Below are 22,289 nucleotides of genomic sequence, written 5' to 3'. Positions count from 1 at the left end.
AATGATTACTGAACAGGCAAAGATTCTCCAGGAGTCTTCCGAGAGATTTGTGTGGAACCACCACTTCTTAGAATATGAGAGCAATGTTCCCAACCTGGCCAGCGATACTAAATTCTCGAGGACGCTACGAAGATTGTTTATTCAGCGTTGCTCTTTGGCTGCGATGACTGGTAAATGAATTCGTTTCTCTTTCATTTATGCGACATATGCTGCCTGAAGAAGACCCATTCAAGGAAGAAAACGGAGCATGCCATAGGATCATGCCACAAAAACCTGATGTCGAAGAGAAGATTTGGGAAAAATTTCAGACAACACAAACGGCAGGATTCCCCAAACATTTCCACGAAAGCAAAGCACTGACTGCAACATCTACCATATCTTTGCAAAGTAGCGGTTTCGACTCTCTTCGCGTGAAAGCGAGTTTTGGATCACCTGGTGCCTGGCTGCTCTGCTCAGCGCGACAACGGCATCGCTCTCAGCTGAGAGAAAAACCAGCTCTCACCTCAGTCTACGTCATTGCCAAGAGGCAACAACAAATGTCACACTGACTGGCTTTCGCATGAATTTTTGATAATATATAGACGTCTTATTTGCGTGAAAATTAATTTTTCACTCATGATAACTCCTTTTCTTTTCTGATAAAATAGGTATTCCTATTCTCATCGAAAACTGGGGTTTACTGAATATACTCAGTAATTAATATACTTTAATAGTCCGACTCACAAAAAATCAATTTTTTTTCTAATGTGCGGAATAGCATTTCAAATTCCGAAGTGGTGCCAACATTGAAAAGGGTTAGCAACCACTGTAGCAGAACATCAATTATTTATAGAGTGTCTTTGCCAGACTGTGATCTTCTTCTTCTTCTTCCTTTGCAGGTAGTACTATGAAGGACATAGCCGTTGCCTTCGGGATTCTGTTTGCTGCGACGCTTCTCATCGCTATTGGACTGGGATATTTGTAAGTGCTTTCCACGAACTATTGACTCTCGTCAGAATAGGAACCATTCCTAGTGTAGTGAAAAACGAGTTCTTTTCTTTTCCTTTCAAATGTGAAGCCTTTTCTAAATAATTCCTGCCGAACCCTTCGCTTCAAGCTCGCTGAATTGAAACTTCATCCCCCCATTTTGCGTTTTCAAGAAAAAATTCTTACTGCTTGAGTCTCGTTCCGTTGCATTTCCCGCCCCCATTGGATCTCACTGAAGTTGTCTCGTGCGGCAAAGTAAACAAAGATTAGATGTGTTTGTCCTGCAGCGGCTTTGATTTGTGACAATGACATTTTTAGCAGCTACTGGTTTGAATCACAGCCGCTTTATTTCTTATCTCAAACCTCGCTCATTCACTCACTTTTCAGAGGGTCTCAAGTCAATGGGCTCTTTCTTAATATCTTCGTCACATAATTTCACCTTTCACGTCGTTTTAGACTGACGCATAAGATTTGGACCATTTTTGCCCTCGTTATCATACCTTTATCTGCCCTAACTTCAATTTTATGCCATTGATCCTAGTCTTTTCATTATTTTACCGGGAGTACCGTTTTCCAAGTGCTTAGAGAAGTGTTACAAAATGTGTTACAAGTAATGATATGAAAGCTGATGTCAGTGACAATTCAGCGAGAGACAATTTTATGAACAAATGAAGTCATTTCATTAACCCATCCCTTGGATCAATGAAACTCTTCATCAAATCATTTGAACTTACCTAAAAATTTTCCTTTTCGAAGCACAAGCCAAAAATAATATCACGGGAATTTAGGGACAGTCAAACTTCCTCGAGTCATTTTCATGTTATCATTGCCTGGCCGCTGTTAGGGATGAAAGAGTAAGCTTTGGCTTCCAGCTTGAAGAGTCAGGGTCTCTCGCGACTTTTTTTCTGACGGTGAGATTTGACGTCGAGTGCGGTACTTGAAGATCGCCTTCATCATACGTTATACGTTACTTCAGTTGCCTTAGTTGGTCTTTTTATTTTTTTTAGTTTTGTGTAAAAGAAAACTGTTGAGATGGCTTTGTCTCTCCGTCCGCATTTTTTCTGTCCCCAATTTTTCTGTCCGTATTTTTACTGTCCGCCCTCAGATCTTAAAAACTACTGAGGCTAAGGAGAGGACTGCGAATCATCCACCTTCCAATCATCAAACATACCAGATTGCAGCCATCTGGCCTCCTCAGTAGTTTTAAAAGTTGAAGTTAGCCCAGATCGTGCGTCTGGTAACTCTATATAGGACAGGACACCACCGGGCCGTAGCTGGAAGTTTTGTGGGTTGCGGCTCATACAGCATAATAGGCTGTTCAAGAAACTCGGTTGGGAATCTTTACTTGTTTTTTGTTGCTGCGAAAAGTACGATTTCCAGGAAATGAACCGAATTTCTGTCCGTCGTTCTGGCTGGCTTTGACATCCTCGGCCCCTCGCCCCATACCCCCCCCCCCCCCCCCCCCAACCCCCCCCCCCCCCCCATTCCCGTCGCTTGCCTGGAATCAAGCCTTGGGGTCCATCGATCATGTTAGTGTGATTCTTTTTTAAGTGTATATTTTTACTTTAACAGATGTCGTTGCGTGTAAAAAAACATTGTTTGTTGACTAAATACAAATGTAACCGTTAGTAGTGTGTTAAAACAATTTTTGATAACAATGATGTTCTAGTTCCGTTTGCTTTTATAAATACCTATGCCATATAGTACATATGCTATACACACTCTGCCACACTACACATTTATATGCATATATATATATATATATATATATATATATATATATATATATATATATATATATATATATATATATTTGTGTGTGTGTTTGTTTGTGTGGTTCGCCACCTGGTAGGAACAAAGTACCTATCAATTATATTCCGAGGCAGAGAGATTAGGATAATAAACGACATTTGTTTGTACCTTATGTTTGTGTATTTACATACATCCGATGTAGCAGGAAGGAACACGTACTTGAGAATATTCTTAATCCAAGGTAGAAAGGTAAGTGAAACAGGGACTTGGAGCAAGTACTACTTTCGTAGTATATTCTACATTTTCAAGTTCGCACTGAATATAAAAGAAGTTGTTATTTAAGATTAAGCCAGCCTTGTGTTGGCACGGGCTCTTGCTCCTGGAGGTTGGCAGGCCTTTATATACAAAAACAGAAAGAGGGGGCGGGATTGCAGTTTATTAATCTGGGCGCCATGTTCTTTAAGCAAAAAAAGAGACAAGGAAAGAGGATCAAGGTGTAATCCTGGGTGGAGATTCAAATTCCTTGTTGACGTCCCTTCGACGAAGACGGTCTCCAGTAGGCTCCTTTTGCAGTGACTTTTGACCCATCAGCAGATTATCGAGGAATTATCCCATCTGACTCTAGTACTTTTAAAAAGCTACGGAAAGACCCATTAGTTGATGTCATGAAAAGTTTTAAATCTAAAATAAAAGCTAAACTAAACGATTTCAGTTCAATAAAAGAGGAAGTGACGATCATTGGCCAATCTTTACCTTACACTTACGGTTGAATCAAGACCCATAAAAGAGGTTTCCATATTCGTCCCATTGCCAGTTCAAACGGTTCTGTTAGCTATAAACTGTCTAAATATCTAGTTAAATCATTATCACCTATCCTGCGTGCTATTTCAAATTTCCTTTTACAAAACTCTGTTGATTTCTGTGCTAGACTCTCCCATATTGAATTATCCAGTACTGACAAATGAACCAGTTTTGATGTGATATCTTTATTCACTAAAGTTTCTATTAATGACTTACTTCAATATTTATTACAACATGTGGACTTGTATAATCTAGATTACCTACTAATGTCATTATTGCTTGATATCCCTTTGTACAAACAATTGTAAATTCACTTTCAATGATAATTTTTTAAACAAATATTTGGTATGGCCATGGGTAACCCTCTTTCGCCACTCTTCTCTAATATTTACAAGGAACTTTTTAAATCTACATTTATTCCAAGAAATTTATTCTCTAAGGAATTTTGGGTTAGATATGGAGACGATTGTTTTTGTATCAAAAATGAAAATGTAAATATTCCTGATTTCCTACGGACAATTAGTAATCTCGTACCATCCATAAAATTCACAATAGAATATGAAAAAAATAATTGTATACCATTTTTGGATGTCTTAGTTATTATAAATAACACCAATTTTAGTTTTAAAGTATATAGGAAACCAATAAATAACTTGTCATATATTCATTTCAACTCTAACCATCTAAACAAATAAAGAAGTCAACATTTTCCAGTATGTATCTCAGAGCTCTTAGAATTGGTAATCATTTTTAGATGAGTTTAAAATGATTGATAAAATAGGAGATTCATTGTGTTGCCCTCCATATTTTTTGGAACGTTGTAAAAACAAAGCAAAGAAGAGACGTATTATAACCCAACCAGTGTCAACAAAGAATTTAAGAATATTCTCTATAGACCATTTCATCCTAATTTCATTACTGCTGTACCTATTTTAAAAACTATTGATATTTACTCACTATTTAAGTATAATAATATTTTGAAGAATAAACTAATTAAGAATAGCCCTCCAAACTCAGACAATGTTTTATATAGTATTCCTTGTAAAGAATGTAATAAGATTTATTTTGGGCAGACTTCTAAAGGGCAAATTTGTGCGATGTTCTCAGCACAAATATGCCATTTCAAGAGGATTAACTAATAAAGATCACTGCAAAAGGAGCCAGCTGGAGACCGTCTTCATCGAAGGGACGTCAACAAGGCATTTGAATCTCCACCCAGGATTACACAATGATCCTCTTTCCTTGTCTCTTTTGCTTAAAGAACATGGCGCCCAGATTAATATACTGTAACCCCGCCCCCCTCTATCTGCTTTTGTTTATAAAGGCCTGTCAACTTCTTTTATATTCAGTGCGAACTTGAAAATGTAGAATTTACTACGAAAGTAGTACTTGTTCCAAGTCCCTGTTTGACTCACCTTTCTACTGTGGATTTAAGGTTATACGTACATACATATATACATATATACTATGTGTGTGCATATATATATATATATATATATATATATATATATATATATATATATATATACAGTCTTGTGGATATTCTGTTTCTGTACTATAATGATGTGCGATGTGTTATTGCATATATTCCTCCTACCAACTGTGCAATGTTTCTGTCTACAGGCTCATGAAAAAGTCCCATCGGGTGCGAGAGATGGTTCCCATGACAGAGACAAACTCGGGGTTTGAGAACCACGCCTTCCACAAGTAGAATGTTCATCCAGGCACCATAACATAACTGGGGACCTGATGTATGTGCGCTGGGAGAACACTGTAAAAGTGAGTGGTGTCATAAACTATACCTTGCAACTTGGCAGCACTTTCAAGCAAACAACTCTTGCGGTCACTCTCATTGCCCAAGGGGACCATGCTACCATCTGTTACGACAGCGCCTCCAGATGTGGCTGTTTCCTGTAATAGCTAAAGGCCCTCGATGGTACTACTACCCGTTGCTGCTTGCAGACATCTTGAAGGAAACAACTTCATTGTTGACTCGTGTCAAGGAACACTCAACTCAGCATTGTAGTTTCTGACTGCCAAGGTTCCTAGAAAGCCTTTTCAAGGGTCGCGAAGAGCCCAGAATCTCGTTCAGAAATACCAAGGACCGTGGAAATGAACTCCGTTGTTCTCTGTCGCGATTGGCCTTGGAGAAGAGATTCTTCTTCTTCCTCTTCTTCGCTCACAGGTGGCAACGTTGGTCCCTGGAAAACACCTGCGCCAGTGACACCTTGAAAAGGGTTTTCTTTCATTGTGCCATAGAAGTGGGAGTGTGGAGAAGCCTTGGTCGATGTGCTTTTATACTCTTTTCTAATAACCTTTCTTCGTCGCATTATCTCTTTTGATGATCGCAAATGGTGTGTGTACCTTATCCTAATAATGTAGTACTGAGGAAAACTGAGTTGATTTCCACACTCTTTACCATTTTGTAAACGTTTTGCTGTGCGTCATTCGAAGCGTCAACAAACGTGGACCAGAGAATATATAGTATCTGGCGAAGAAACTGAAGAAAAGTCAAATGGAAAATAACCGATTCCAAAAAGTTACGAGGACATCATTGGAAGGATGTCGACTTCATCCCATCCTAGCAGAACTTTGATTATGTATACGTCGCTGTTGTAAAAACTGACCAAAAATGAAAGGACGTATTAAAGGAAACATGCATTGTGAATTATTACAATTAGAATATATCGTTTTAGGCATTAAGCGTTCCAGTTAGTGTGGGTATTGACCATTTCCTTTTTAAGTGAATGAATATCTTTCCAAGCGAGAGATGCCAAAATATTCATGATTTATTAGAAAGTTCAGACAGATCGACACTTATGAATTATGGTAGTTATCAAGTAATCTCTTTGATATTAAATGACGAGAAATGTAACCGCAAGGGTACTGTGTGAAAAATAAATTGTCAAACATGATTAGTTTTCACCAGTTGACCCATGCGGGTAGACCGATGAGAGGAAGAGAAGAAGCCTTCTTTAACATCCGATAATTATGATATTTTGTCCACTCCTGTATGACACATGCAATGACAATTATTCCAAACATTTCTAGTGCTTGGACAGATTCACAGGGCTGATATATACAGTAGATAGATGTAGTGCTTCAAACAATATGTAATTTTTTTTTTTTTTTTTACGCATGTTAAATACGGCATCGTCTATACTCTGTTTTTTCCATCTGTCCATCGGCCTGTGGTGTTTTTGTATGGTAAAACTGCGTCCCGGACTTTAGACAGTTACATTCAGCTTACATTCAACGATTATAATATCCTATTTCGAATATTAACGGTGTAATTCGCATACAGTAAATTATTAAAACACTCTTCAGTTGCAAATGTACACCCAGATACCCTTTTATTTACCTAAAACTTACACATAGCGTAACTATCTAAAGCCCGGGACGCAGTGTTACCATACAAAAACACCACAGGCGGATGGACAGATGAAAAAAAACAGAGTATAGTAAACTCTGTTCTACAAACGTGTTCATTTTTACTAAGATTTGTGTTAGGAATGCAGTTTTGATCTTTTCCAGTAGTAGTAGTAAGGGATGGAGGGGGAGGGGGAGTTGGCGCTGTAGTAGTAGTAGTAGAAAGGCCGAGGCATGTAGAGAAAGAGAGAGAGGGGGGGAGATGATTATATGTACGTGAGTGTGTGCTCTGTATAAGTTCTTGTCTGAGGAGTGAAGCAGTGTGGCCAGACTTCGGCCTATTCAGCGTCGGGTGAAGTGGTTGAATCACCTTTTAGAAACAGTTTGTTTCTTTCTTAGAATTGCGTTGCATGATTATATACTATATTTTCAATTTCAGACGACTACTAGGAAAACTTCATTCATGTACTAGAAAAAGTTAGTATTAGATTGTCTTTTCACGTTTGTTTATATTTTGGATATTATATCAGCTTTGAGGTGCTTTCATTGATGATAAATATTATTAAGCATCGTTCTTCAGCATTTTCCTCCAGGCAAAGGCACGACGGTGTGGATGGACCGAGTAACCCATCCATTGAAACAAGAGCATACTGATAAGAAAATGGGACAAAATACAGGATGCAACTATTATTATTTTATTCAATCGCACTTCAAAAGGGATTTAAATACCATTAAAATTAGTGGATCACATCTTCACATTTGTGAGAATGAAAAGTTTCAAGTAATGGATAAGTGTTACCGGTGATGAATGCAGACCGCCATGACAGAACTCGAAAGGATGCAAAACAGCATAGATGATAATCACTTTGCCAATGGATGTGATTGTCTGTTCTATAGATACTATATTTATACATTTAATAGATTGCCTAATAGGCATAAGAGTAAACTGCCAAGTGTATTATGTATGACTGTTATCAAATGAAGTTAAATGACAGATGACTACTTAATACGCCTATATTCACTTCAGTGTTGACAACTTGACAACTGTGCTCTCTCTCTCTCTCTCTCTCTCTCTCTCTCTCTCTCTCGCCAGATAAACCTGATAAGTTATTTTATATATGCCAAATGATGAAAAGGAGAAGAACAAAAATCATATTCGCAATACGAAGAAGGGTAGTGTGGTAACGGTAAATAAATTTCAGTAGAGTAGAGTTTACTTGAGGATGTAACATGTAAAAAGAACATATATCTGCATTTCAATTGTTTTACCTAACCCCCAAATTAGCGTTTCATTATGTTAGTACTATCTATATAATTGGTAGGAGACCCTCTTTTGAACAGGTACCGTTGAAAGATATTGCTGCATCAGCCGAGCTGATTCTGTAGAGAGTTTTCTCTATTTTTCTCATGAAAGCTTTCTCTTGGTTACCACAGCTGGCGAGTTACACGCCAATATTAGTCATCGTTGGGTTTGAATAATAAAAAGAATGATTAAAGTCATTCTAGTGCAGTTAAATATGGAGAGTAATATCAATAGTTTTACATGTAATTTTAAACGATTACGCTGACGTTTGTCTCGGTTTCGACCGAGATGATCACAGTGAGGGATCAGAGTAAAATGACGGTACTTGCGGAATCAACTCCATATAGTGTGGTATGGAAGCAGGGATCGGCCGCCTGCCGAATTTTCATTGATTGTTGGTCTTGTTCTTGTGCCCTATTGCCTGGAGAGATTTGCATTCAAGCTGTTGCAACCGTTCGGACCTTCGAGGTGAGGGGCTGACGCTGCGAGGCGGGGCCGTGACGTGACGGGACGTCATTGCGGCTAGAATTTTGATGGCTGGTGCTTTGCCCTCCAGGGTGACGTCACTGCGGCCTGAATTTTCATTGGCTGCGGGGCCGCTCGTCTCATCTGGTATTCCTGCAAGGGACCCCCTGAAATAGACGAACCGAACATAGTCTACCAATTCATTTGCCCCCCATCTGTGGATGTCCCGGCTTTTATATTGGTATGACTACGATGAGATCGTTAAAAAGGATCTCGTGCCACCCACAGGAGGGAGCTATTAGTAACTATACCAGGACAGCACACCATCAAGCCACCTCCCGTGACGGTATCATCCAAAACACCAGGATAATCGGGAGGAGGCCGACCAACAATGCCTCCCCTGTTAGAGGCCCTCCTTATCCATAAAGGGAGGCCTTCATTGAATAGTACTCAGGAGGTACTCTTCCTCCCCACAAATTTAGACAAATACCGTAGGACACAACGATAATGCCAACCCGAACAACAACACAAATGCAGGAATATCAGATAAGATTAACGGCCCTGCAGCCAATGAAAATCCAGGCAGCAATGACGTCCCGTCACGTCACAGCCCAGCCTCGCAGCGTCACCCCCTTACCTCGAAGGTCCGCACGGTTGCAACAGCGAGGCCGCCAGCGTAGAGGAAATGGCTTGAATGCAAATCCCTCCAGGCAATAGGGCACAAGAACCAGATCAACAACCAATGATAATTCTGCAGGTGGCCGACCCCTGCTGACCTACCACTCTATATGGAGTAGATCCCGCGAGTACCGTCATCTTACTCGGATCCTTCACTGTGATCATACTTGGTCGAAACCGAGAGAAACGTCTGCGTAATCGTTTTTGACATTAAGCAAAACGGCATAGTTTAAAATGACATGTAAATCTCTATGGACCTTACTCTCCATATTTAACTACACTTTAATGACTTTAATCATAATTTTTACCATTCAAACCCAATGATGACTAATATTGGCACGTAACTCGCCAGCTGTGGTAACCAAGAGAAAGTTTTTTATGACAAAGATAGAGAAAACTCTCTACAGAATCAGCTCGGCTGATGCAGCAATATCTTTTAACAGTACCTGTTATATATATAATTATACATTGTTTGAAGGACTACATTTATCTACTGTATATATCAACCCTGTGAATCTATCCAAGCACTAGAAATGTGTGGAATAATTATCATTGCATGTCATACATGAGCGGACAAAATATCGTAAGTATCGTATGTTAAACCAAGCTTTTCCTCTTGACTCTACCCAATTCAACTGGAAAGAGCAAAGAACGGCCACTCCAAGTTCACCCTGGTGGTGGCGAGACGAGCGCCATCTATGTACCGTTAAAATTATGACAAGAGTGTCGACGGACTTTTGAACTTGACTGTACATAAAAGGATTGTCAGGCTTCTCTATTTTTTCTTGTAAGTGAGAGGTCAGTTCTTGCCATTTTGGACATAAACTAAATAGATTTTTATAGATGAGGTTCTTTGTGTTAACGAAGGGTATCATTATTAAACAAAGTAGGACACTGCATTCAAGGGTAGGCTGAGTGAGGATTAAGCCATTGAACTGTTATTATCACGTTAAGGGAAGGTGCAGGGGCGAGGCGATTATTCCTAAGGTACGTAACAGGTGGGACACAATGCTCTAGATCAGGTTAGGTTAGGTTAGGTTAGGTTACGTTGGGTTTGGTTAGGATGAATGTATTCTTATTTGTGTTTTCCACATTTTCATGAGACGCGCCACTTCAAATGCTTATTTTCCTCCCACTGCTTCTCATGTCATTTTTGTTGTGTTCCTTCATTGGTGTTGATAACATTCCAATTATTATCTATGTTTTGTTTTTACCCAAGAGCTCGGTCTCCAATGTTGCCCATATTGTCAGTGGCATGTGGAGAAGGGAAACACGAAGGAGGACAGTTTTGTCTGACAGTGATGGTGAAAAGCACACAAACCGCACAGCTAATGATATATTTGTAGAGAAGGTCATTTATCATACCATCACCGGAGGAAGTCATAAAAAATTATTTAAATACATGTGGGGCAAAATGATTTTTTTTTTTTTTTTTACAATAGTCCGTAGTTCTTTTGTTCTACACAATTTAGTAACTTTCTGCTGAAGAGGAGACTTGTGGCTTCCTTCACTTTTAGATATAATTTTTTTTCCTGTTTTTTTATTTTTGTATTTTCACTTAAAATGTGAACTATATAAGGTCAATCGATTGCCTGACCCTTATATAGGCCCCAGACTTCCTTCCTGAGTCTCGCAAAGACTGAACGCAAAGCTTCCTCTGACGAGTCAGTCTGGGGAGGCAGTTCCACTCTACTCGCATTGAGCGTTTGCGTCATCGACTGCACTTTACTTTCTAATTTGCATATTGTGAGTTCCCTAAATGTCACTTTCTTCTAGGAGTCAAGGAAAGCTTCGGTGACTAAATGGAGGTATGGAAGCTGTCCAAAGATTCCCAAAAAAAGCCACGAAACTTCACGGTCGCGTTTCTAGATTAATTTGAGTAGTCCTTTTTTTTTAATGTTGCGTTGAGTATTCTCATTAAACTCTCCAGTACTAACAAAATGCCTCCGTGCTATCACACCTATAGTTTTCAACTTCCTATTCAATAGAACAAAATAATTTCCGCATCCTTTATAAGACATTTTCTGTGATGATTGCGCACTCAGTCTGGTTTGATGTAGAGAATAACTCATAAGTCAAGATCGCACAGCCAGATTCCGAAATCGATCGATTTGCAGACGGGAATTGTCATCGATTTCCTTTCATTGACGAGAGAGAGAGACATCCCCTTACTTCGGATCGAGATCAATATGCTTGTTTTTGCTCGTGCTAATATCTGCCTGGGATGAGAATCGGTATCTTTCAGAAGACAGCCCTTGATGACAGCTCAGTCAGTCGAGTGTTGCATGTGATTGGCGCTCTATGCGAAAGGCTGCTCCCAGCGACCTTGACCTAGAAGACTTATCTAAACACTGGCCTTCGGAGAAATAAATCAGAGACTCTCGGTCGTCGTCTTTGTCTATTTTCAGATTTTCAACTGGAGAAGACTCATGAGTGTTTGCCTAAACTAATATGTAATATTTTCAAGTTGATCTGACACCCTTCCTCTGTGTAGATAGTCCTTTGTGAAATATATGAGTATTTATGACTTCAAATGTATCGTGTAGACTATACACAAACACACGTGTGTATATATATATATATATATATATATATATATATATATATATATATATATATATATATATATATATATATATATATATATCTTTATAATTCATAAGGGTAGAAGTGTGTGGTGCCCGCTGACTCATTGTTATGTGTGAGACAACATTAATTAGAGAAAATGGCAAGGAAAGTGTATAGAAGAATTTTCGATATTAGGTTATCTAATTTATTACAAGTGTTTCTGTACATACAAGTTAACTTGCGCATTTCGCTGTGTCTCTCGCTCCACGAGAATTCTTCCTCATATGAATGAATGACAGAGGACATTTTGATTAAGGTCGATTTTTATGAGAGGCGAATTTATTCTTTTTGTTTTTCTATCGTTAGCTATGACAGAATGTTTTTATAGTCTCTGGGAAATGTGAAACAAATTTAGTTATTAAATCTCTGCTCCTTTTGAGGAATAGTGTGTCACTCTTGCTCTGACAGCAGCCTCAAAGACATGAAAGGGACCAGAGTCTGGTGTTGGTCACTGGAAGAGGATTCTTATGCCCGCGCTCATCACAACTCTTCAATTTTAACGTCTTTCTGAGACTTGCTATACTGTAGGTCAACCAAGATACAGGCAGTCCCTGGGCTACGTCAGTTTCGGGTTCCGTCGTTCCAGACTTATGGCCCTTACCTCAGGTGCTGTTAACCAGAATCTTTCAGCGCCTTAAGTGGATCTACGGCGACGTTACCTGCTTTACGGCGCTGTGACCCGAACTTACAGGGCTGTAAGTGCTATTTATTTCCATTGTAATTATAATGATTCGGGTTAAGGTGATTTTTGGCTTACAGCACCCTGCCAGGAATGGAACCCACTGTAACCCGTGGACTGCCTGCAAGGCAAATTGTATGAAAAAATATTGGTATAATAAACGTATTTATGCTTTTAATGCATGCCCAGTTTTTTTTAACCTAACTGTTTTTATTTTACACTTGACAATAACTTGCAACGTTTTCATTGTTGCATAATGATCTCCCAAAATCAGCAGGTACAATTAGAAATCCGCAGTTTTTCAGCGAGACATTTGTTCTGGTGGTCCTATAAAACCGCCACCTTTAACGGATAGATTAATCAGTTCAGTCGCTTCCATAGGAGTTAGACAGCTTCCCAAACCTCCTCAAGCTCTTTTTTTTCTTTTCCTGTTAAGCTGAAACTACTGTAATAATATGACTTGTATATGTCAACTGTTCTGTTTTACATTCGGAGGCTACAATTCATCTTAAAACAATTAATAATGACTAGAAGTATCAACTCTAGCCTTCGCCTAAGATAATGAGAGTATACAGTTCCCGTCATGTATTTCAGTACACTTCGCGGTGAGCTAAAGATGAGGCAACTCTATGAAACAGCACCGAATGGAATGGAATGGAATCTAGAGTTTAGGCCAAAGGCCAAACACTGGGGCCTATGAGGTCATTCAGTGCTGGAAATGAAACTGAAAGGTGTAACAGGAGGACAATTTGGCAATTGCACTATGAAATAATTGTTAGGAGAGGGTGGAAAGTAAGATGGAAGAAAGACAATATGGAACGGTGGTAGAGTCAAAGGAATGAGAGGTGTTGCAGCTAGGGAGTAATGATAAATGAACAACTTTTCCGTGCATAACGTATAATGCACTAAAGTTTTAAACTTTTTTCATAGCTAAAGTAGTAAAACCTTTCTATCTTTTTTTTTTTTTTTTTTGCTTCTCTCTTTCTCTCTCTCTGCATAACTTTTTTGGAACTTTTTCCTTTGCTCGGTTGACCATAGGAGGACAGATACATAGAGACCACGCAACCGACCCTCTCGTGTACTGGATGTGAAGCAAGAATCGTTGGAACTAGTGGGCGGTTCTTGTCCAGCACTGTTATCCACTCATGACTCAAAACATTAATGACGCCCCTTAGTTTGGAATGGGGATTCGTCTCCCTGTGCCGTTGTGTTGTATATTATTCTGTTACGGCGTATTTTTGGCTTATGTGAACTTAGGTTGGCATTAATGAGTAAATGAGCTAGACACTGATAGGAAAAAAATAATGCTTTGAATGGTTTTATAACATCATTAAACATCCGATGAATGTCGTTCGTCAACAGACGAGGAGCTGAGTTGAGTAGAGTCACTGACTATTTCCCAAAGCTATTAGCTTGTTGTTATTCGAAGAATATGTTTTAGGAATATAATTATAAAAAATGCACGCTTTCATTTTAACCTTTACCTTGTCTCTCTATCTTTTAAACAATCTGAGAAAACGGTAGTTGGTACCTATGAGTCAGCAGTTATGATATACTGATTAAAGCTTTAACATATTCAGCAACCTAAGACATCAATGTTAATGAGAAAATATGACACAAATTATCCATGATAACACTCATATATGCATTATATATTTATTATAATATATTGGGTTATTCTTACTTCTGAACGAAATCTGGTTTCTGGTCACGGTGACGCAGACAAGTTATGGCGCGAACGGCAAGATGTCAGCAATCGTTCAATATGAATACGAATTTGAAATTCATATGAAAGTTCCATGAACTTTCCAGTGTTTGCCGTTGTAATTAGAAAGAGTGCAGTAATTTACATTATGTATAATTTCTTAATATTATTTGGTGAACATTCAAATATTGACCTCAATTATTGGAAGATAACATAAGAAAATAATAGCAATGACCGTCAGGATCGTCATAAATAGTATTCCAGCGCATTAACTATATTTTCTTCCTATTATGTTCAAAAGATTTAAAAAATACAGTAATCGATTTAGAGTAAAATATACTTGAATCGTTGCAAATTAAGAGAGGTGAATACAGTTACTTTTGTAGTGAATCACGTAAGAAAATTCATTTTGGGTACATAAGCCGTTGACTACTCCTCCCTCGTTGCTGATTGGTACGACTTGCTTCGACCACGACCAAATACGCAAGTCTCTCTTGTTACCATTGAATCAGTTTCTTTGGGTGTGCCATCGTCATATTGATAATGGTCTCTTTTTCATATCAAATTGAGGGAAGTAATCCATTTATGATAAGACAATGGATTGATTATGAAATACCGTTTGCGATAATGTAGTCGCCGCGTTCATTACGACAGGAATATATTAAGCGTTTGATACCACATGGCATAGAAATTTAATTGCTTCCCTGACAAAAGAACATCTCTTAACACTTCATTTGATACTAAATGTTTAGTAAATTCAAAGTTTCTCTTAAACTAGCTAAATGTTTTTCAAAAGAATTTGAAATCACCTTTACATCATCTAAGAACGCACAGAGGCTAAATTCTTATTGACTGGAATCCCTGACAGCGATATACCAATACGCATCTTTTAAATCTAAATTAGTGTCATATTTAGCATCAGAAACAGAATCCACCTTAGGGAGATGATACACATCATCCTTCGTTACCTTATTCAGAGCACGAAAATCGATACAAGACCTTTGCTACCTCTTGGCTTTGACACAAGAACCACAGGGCTCTGCCGAGATGCAGAACTGCGTTCAATAACACCCATTTTCAGCATTTCTCCTGTCATCTTAAGAATAAACTTATTTTTCAGGTGGTCTGTAAATCTTACTTTTCATTGGTTTAGTGTCTCCTGTATCAATACAGTGGACAATATCAGGCAGAAGACCAATAGGGTTATCACTAACAATAAAAAGTTATCATATTTACAGGGAAGTGATCTTATTTTACCCCTTTTGCCCTTATCCAAATAACTCAATCCAGGCCTTATTTTTATGAGCCTTCTCAATGCATGTTTCCACTGCGACTATAACCAATTTCTTCTTGATGTAGTGACATACCATTCGTTATGCTAAAAATATTATTAGTAATTAGCTGGACAAAATCGCACACTTCCAACGTGTCACAGTAGTATTACATTAAAGACACAAAAAAGTGACGCTGACCTACTTCTGCAGTGAGAAGGTACAGAAATGGATCAGTGGCACAATCATCTTCCACGACGTATGTTTTGACGACATGCACATCAGGCTGTATAATAACCATTACTCTTGAACCCTCATCATAGACTGGAATCTAGGTGTGCCCTTTACCACTTTTATCTTTTAACACGTTGAGTAGCACAGGTTGTAGAATTTGTTTTTCAAGAACAGGTTGACGAATAATATAACCAGAAACACTATCAGGAATTCTAGCCTTCACATTACCAACATTGCCTGGTTGGATTGCAATTGACTTCATGCATTGAATTTAGAGATTTTACCAATATTGGATAACAAATAATTAGTACTTTCTGATACATATCTAACCAATGATAACAGACATCTCTCTCTCTCTCTCTAACACTAAATACGCTACATCTATTGTATGGAAATTAAACTGTTTGCAAAGATAATTAATTCTGCAAATCCAACATAAGTCAGGTTAAATGAATAATATGCATGATAACAGAAAGTTCCTGGACCACTTCCCCAAACCAACTAAACAGCTATAACTAAAATAATAAAGCGTGTGACTAATTCCCATCTCCTCCCCCGAAGCACTATTCAGCCTTCACTGTAGGATAAGGTCTTAGTCCCCAGCTCATTTAAGTGACTATACCATACAGTGGCGGTGTCCACTTGAAGGTGTGTCCACATATGACACACGTGGCTATGCACTTATACTCTGATTTTTCCATCTGTCCATCCGCCTGAGGTGTTTTCGCATGGTAACACTGCGCCTTGGGCTTTAAATAGTTACGCCATGTGTAAGTTTTATGTAAATAAATAGATATCTGGGTGTACAATTGCAACTGAAAAGTGTTTTAATAATTTACTGTATGCGAATTACACTGCTAATATTCGAAATACGATATTATTTAAAGCCCGGAACGCAGTGTTACCATGCGCAAACACCACAGGCAGATGGACAGATGGAAAAAAACAGAGTATAGTGTGTGACACTCCACGCCATGAAATAAATGATAAAGAAATGTTGAAAGAAGTGACAGGCCACTTAAATGTTAATTACTGTTCACCTCAACACTCACCTGTTCATCAGGTGAGCCGAGCTTGGCCCCAGAGAGCCCTCTCACTTTGGCTGCACCAAAACGAATGCATGGCATCCTACAGTACAGAGGCGCCTGGGGCTCCCCTCAAAAATCATTCCTCCTTAAATAACGCACAAATCCCTTCACAACACACCCATGTTTGGGTTCTAACCAGACAAAGCTTCTAGAACATTCTACCTGCATAGTCGTGTACCAAAACACTACATTCTCACGTAGTCAGACACACTTACGTACCATTAAATAATCACTTGATAAATAATTATTAGGAACAATAAACAAGAGTATGAGTGATTTTATAAGATGGGGAGATTTGTATATCGACTGTAACTGCTCCAAACGTCTGTATCTCTGGGTTTTTCCATGCTTATAGCACAACTCTGAGCTATTGTTCGGCGTGATCCAGTATCAGTTACAGGACTTGGCAAAACATTGTCAACTTTACAAGGAAAGACTGGAAATTCTTGTCAAACGTTCTTACTTATTAAGTTTGAATCAAAGTCTCTGCAAAAATTTTGAGATTTCTCTCTTATAAACTGATATTCTGGACAGGACTTCATCTCATAATCTTCCTTCGTACACGTCCAGCAAGTCCAAGAGCAAACAACATCAAAATTAACAAAACAAACAACAAATCAATAACACTACTCAACTGACTTTCAATTCCTTCAAGACTTAATAGACTGCTGCCGACACCACTTATCATCACCGATTCTGACCAAAGACTGGCTCCAAAACACAGAACTCCAACAACTAACAGCACCAGCAGACAACCCATAACTCGCCAACAGTCTATTCAGTCGTTAACTATCCATACAGCAATTACACTCTCTCTCTCTCTCACACACACACACACACAGACGTAGTCAAATGGAACTCCATAACTTCTCCATACCGGGACCAAGGCACTGAGGGTTTGGTGTATAGGAAGGTGAGGATCCCGGGACCAAGACACTGATGGTATGGTGTATAGGAAGGTGAGGATCCCGGGACCATGAGGGTATGGTGTAAAGGAAGGTGAGGATCCCGGGACCAAGGCACCGAGGGTATAGGACGGCGAGGCTCCCGGGACAGTTGTCTCTGTGGGTAACAGTACTGCTCCTCCCTAAGATGGGCCTCCCTGGTGAGATGGGCCTCATCCTGGATGAAATTTATGCTGTTCGTTATATGGCGAAGAAAGCAAACCTACCTACGACTTCTGAGCTGGACAATGGATGACTGATGGAAACTCACCTCAAATAAATAAAGATGGTATTAATACATCAATACCTACAGAAGGCAAAGAAGAGCCAGATACAGGCAAGACCCGACCTTGACTCCCTCTGTGGAAGTGGAAGTTGGGCAAAAGAACGGACAAAAATATCTGATTTAAAATGAGAAAATTACTTCACGAGTTGACACCCAACTTCTGGAATGTCATTCAGACAAAGAAAAGACCAGATGTCGTTGATAGAAACCACAACAAAATATCAAACACTGACAATATAAAGGTGCAAATGAAAAAATGTGACAGTAGGTCCTTCCTGATAATAATGAAGAACCAATTGAAAAGAATATTTTTCTGGATTCTTCTAAAGAGAGGTACAACAACGAGCAAGAATGGGAAACATAGTACAACATAACCAGTAGAGAAAGTAATTGGAAAACATTGAGAATATCAAAAATAACATTTGAAGGGCGAGAATTACCCTTAAAAATTAAAATCACGGGCCAAAACAGAGAACTGAGATCGTACGTTCCGAAACCACTACAATGCCAAAATTGTAGTATGGACATACAAGGAAAATTTGCCGGAATACATCAGTGCGTATTGTGGATCTAATGAACATGCCACAGTGTGTGCGGTGAGCCAGAATACGTGAACTGTGGGAAAAATCACCATGCAGTGTTTAAGGATCTCTTGTATATAGTACAACACAAAAATAAATGGCTGTAGAAGAAAACAGGAATGCCTATCATCAAAGAAGCCAATTAGAATGGAAAGTTAGAGAAACGGATGACCCGCCAGACAACATACTTTTTCTACTATAATAAGAGTAAATAATGAAACAAAAAAGGAAATAGATAATTGTAACAAAACCCGGGTAGATAATTTCCAAGGAATAGCAACTACATTGCAGGGAGAAACTAAATTAGTAAAGAACCAAGAAATTAATGCAAATGCTTTTTTGGATATTTTTTCGAAATCATTTGGAATATTGAGGAAAATGGAAGCGCGTGAAGATAATACGTTTCATGAAGAAATATGAGAAGAAAGTTGTCCTGAACCGAATGCTAAAGGTCAAAAGAGAACTCCAGCCAAGACCGGAAAACCAGCTGTTATTAGAGAGATCAGTTAAACTAAAGACCTAAAGAAAGAACATTCACCAAAAAAAATGATAGGAATATGCCTTTGTCTCCTAAAACAATCATAAAACTTATGGAAGCAGCTATATACCAAACACGTCGAAGAAATGGCAAGGGAAGAAACCATAGACAAGGTTGATTACGTGAAAGAAGAAGAGATTCCTCCACCATTAATGGATGCAACAAGAATAAACGAAAAAAAGAATGGTATATGAAAACACCAGGATAATTAATGTTTCATTGGATTGTGCAACAAAAACAGAAGCATAACAAAAGACCGTTGAACAAACATTACACTAGTGGCTCTCAACCTTTTTATCGACACGACCCCTATAAGAGGTGGACCTTCCCTCCATGCACAACCCCCCTTGCATCTATAAGTACAATTCTCTCCAGCATTTGAAGGGAATGAGTTCCTCGTTGGACGAGTGGGTTACGTGCTCGCCTCCGATTCGGGAGACGCGAGTTCAATTCCCTGCTCTCCCAACGTGGAACCAGAGAAATTAATTTCTCGATATGAGGTCGTTCAGATGCTACAATAAGCTGTAGGTCCCGTTGCTAGGTAACCAATTGGTCTGGTTAAACTAGGATATGCTTAATTTAAAGGAAAATGATCAAAAGAGGCAGAGAAGGGATGTTTTTATTCTTTTGGAAATTAATGCGCCAGATACTTGACACTCTTCTTAGCTACTAGATCTTGAATGAATGGTGGACTTTAATGCCAGAGAGTGCTCGGCGTAAGTCCACTTCAACATTCAGCCTGTTTGTATACTTGGTCTTGAGAGCAGCAAGCGTGGAAAATTCAGCTTCCCATAAGAGACGTGGATCCGAACATACTTTGGATCTGAATGAGTCCAACTAGAGTAGTGGACTATGAAGAAAAAGAAAGAAAAAAAAAAACGTTACAAGGCGAAACTTTTGCATTTTTACATAAACTTCTGAATATCAGTTCCTCACACTTGTTAAGAGAATCGCCGGTTGGTTAAGAGAGGTTGATTAAATAATATACATCTCCGATTTTTATATATATATTTTCCGAGGTTTTCTTACAAAAGATTGAATGATCTACATTCTTTGACCTACGCTGTGAATCTGATTATGGGCGACAAACACGCCTTACATTCTCGTTCACGAACGCACAAACTAACTAATTAACAAAACTACATGAATTTGATTCGAGACTTCTCGGACAATAATAATATCAAATTATGTCTTGAAAATTACTAGTCACGTCGGACTTAATAGAAGCGTTAACTTCTATTTCATAAGGATAATAGGAATATTAAATTAATGTAGAATCTAATGATCACTTTCGCCTGATACGTATGAAATTGTAATATACGTCAACTGACAACAGACTGTGACCTCGATCAGGTTGTTTAGTGTCTTGCCTGCTGACCTAATGACGACCCCCCCCCCCCACCCCCACCCCCAGGTTGAGAATCACTGCACTATACGAAGTTTTATCAAACACAGAAATAAAGAAACTACCAGTTTAGACGCTAGACCTGTTATACAGTAACAAATAATGTCGTAAATACAATTTGAGAAAAAGTGCAGGTTGATAATTCACAAAAAGAACCTGACACTTGAACACACTAACACAATATTTTCAATAATTATAATATAATATTTTCAATAATTATAATATTTTCAATAATTATATTATACAACGGAACATAAAGTAAAATTAATGGTCTGCAGATCAGATTACATTTGAGAGCAATGCAACGATTACTAAAAGAATATGAGCTAATGATATCATACTTACATATCAACAAAACAATACCAACAATAGATAAATACAACTTATTTTCTACATCTAGAGAGGAAGAAGGAAATTTAGGTACAGCCTATATGTACGTACATAACAAAATAGTTAATGACAAAGTACCTGTAAACATTACTAACTTGCAAATATTAGTATTAAAATCCAAATATGAACGACAATTATGTAACTCATTATCTATACAACCAACCTAAAAATAATTACAACATTGATAAACTTAAAGATTTACTTAACAATGCCAAGGAACCTATACACTGATAGAAGGTGATCTTAATTCTCACAACCCGATATGGGACGGTAATTGTACGTACAAACTCATATAGAGCAGAAAGCAAAGTAGATTTCGTGGATTCAAATGACATGTGCTGTATAAATGACGAAGTCAACACATATTCAAAAACACAAGGAACATTTTCCTAAGTAGACTTAACTCTGAGTACAACAAGCATAGTAGACAGACTGGACTGGAACACAGTTGATGACTTTGCACACCAGTGATCAATTGCCAATATTAATTTCCTTGTTACTAAGCGCTCCTGCAAAATATGTCCCTCACTATAGTATTTATAAAGCAGATTGGGAGCGACATGAAATGCGCACTAGGAATATCCGACCATTTGAAGATTTAACACACCATAATGAAAATAATAAATGTCATGTTGATTTAAAAAAAAAAGCTGCTGATAAAGCAATACCAAAATCAAAATCTCATCCAACAAAACACAAAGTTCATAGTTGTTCTGATACGCTACAGAATTAATAAATATAAAACACTCAATAATTTTAATAAAAAAATTCAATAAAACAAATAAAACATTGCCGATATTAGAAGGTACTTTACAAAAAATTGCTATACTATTGATAGAAATTGATGCATTAAAACCTCTATACTACAACAAAATATCTGCAGCAGTTAAAAAGACAGTAATTCCAAGAAGAATCATTTCACGGAGGAAGTATGTATCAGATCTCTCTAGTAATACTCCCATACAAAAAAATATGGGTAAAATTCAGGAAATTAAATGGTACCCCTATTAAACCACCTAGACATGCCATATTAAAAGATGGAAAACGAATACTTGATCCAAGAGAAATAAGTAATATAATAAGAGAAAATTTAGCAAATGTAAGTGATGATAAAGATGAAATGAACACTTCTGAACAAAAAAATAAAATAATATAGAATTAATAGCAATAAATTCTGAAACCATAGAAGATATATATCAAAATAGA

The 22,289-nt window shown here is 38.1% G+C and overlaps 1 protein-coding gene across 1 annotated transcript in view; it reads left to right on the top strand.

Annotated features, from left to right (window-relative positions):
* Positions 1-9,672, top strand: part of LOC135213230 (neurogenic locus notch homolog protein 3-like) — a 99,092-nt gene extending 89,420 nt beyond the window's left edge. The window contains exons 17-18 of the mRNA XM_064247209.1: positions 879-960; positions 5,143-9,672. Of these exons, the coding sequence (XP_064103279.1) occupies positions 879-960; positions 5,143-5,230 (170 nt within the window). The 3' untranslated portion in view covers positions 5,231-9,672. The remainder of the gene's footprint in view (positions 1-878; positions 961-5,142) is intronic.
* Positions 9,673-22,289: the final 12,617 nt, after the last annotated feature.

The sequence above is a fragment of the Macrobrachium nipponense genome, chromosome 42 (genome assembly GCF_015104395.2).
Source record: "Macrobrachium nipponense isolate FS-2020 chromosome 42, ASM1510439v2, whole genome shotgun sequence".
In the NCBI taxonomy this organism is placed as follows: domain Eukaryota; kingdom Metazoa; phylum Arthropoda; class Malacostraca; order Decapoda; family Palaemonidae; genus Macrobrachium; species Macrobrachium nipponense.
This window is presented reverse-complemented; position numbering and strand designations above follow the sequence as displayed.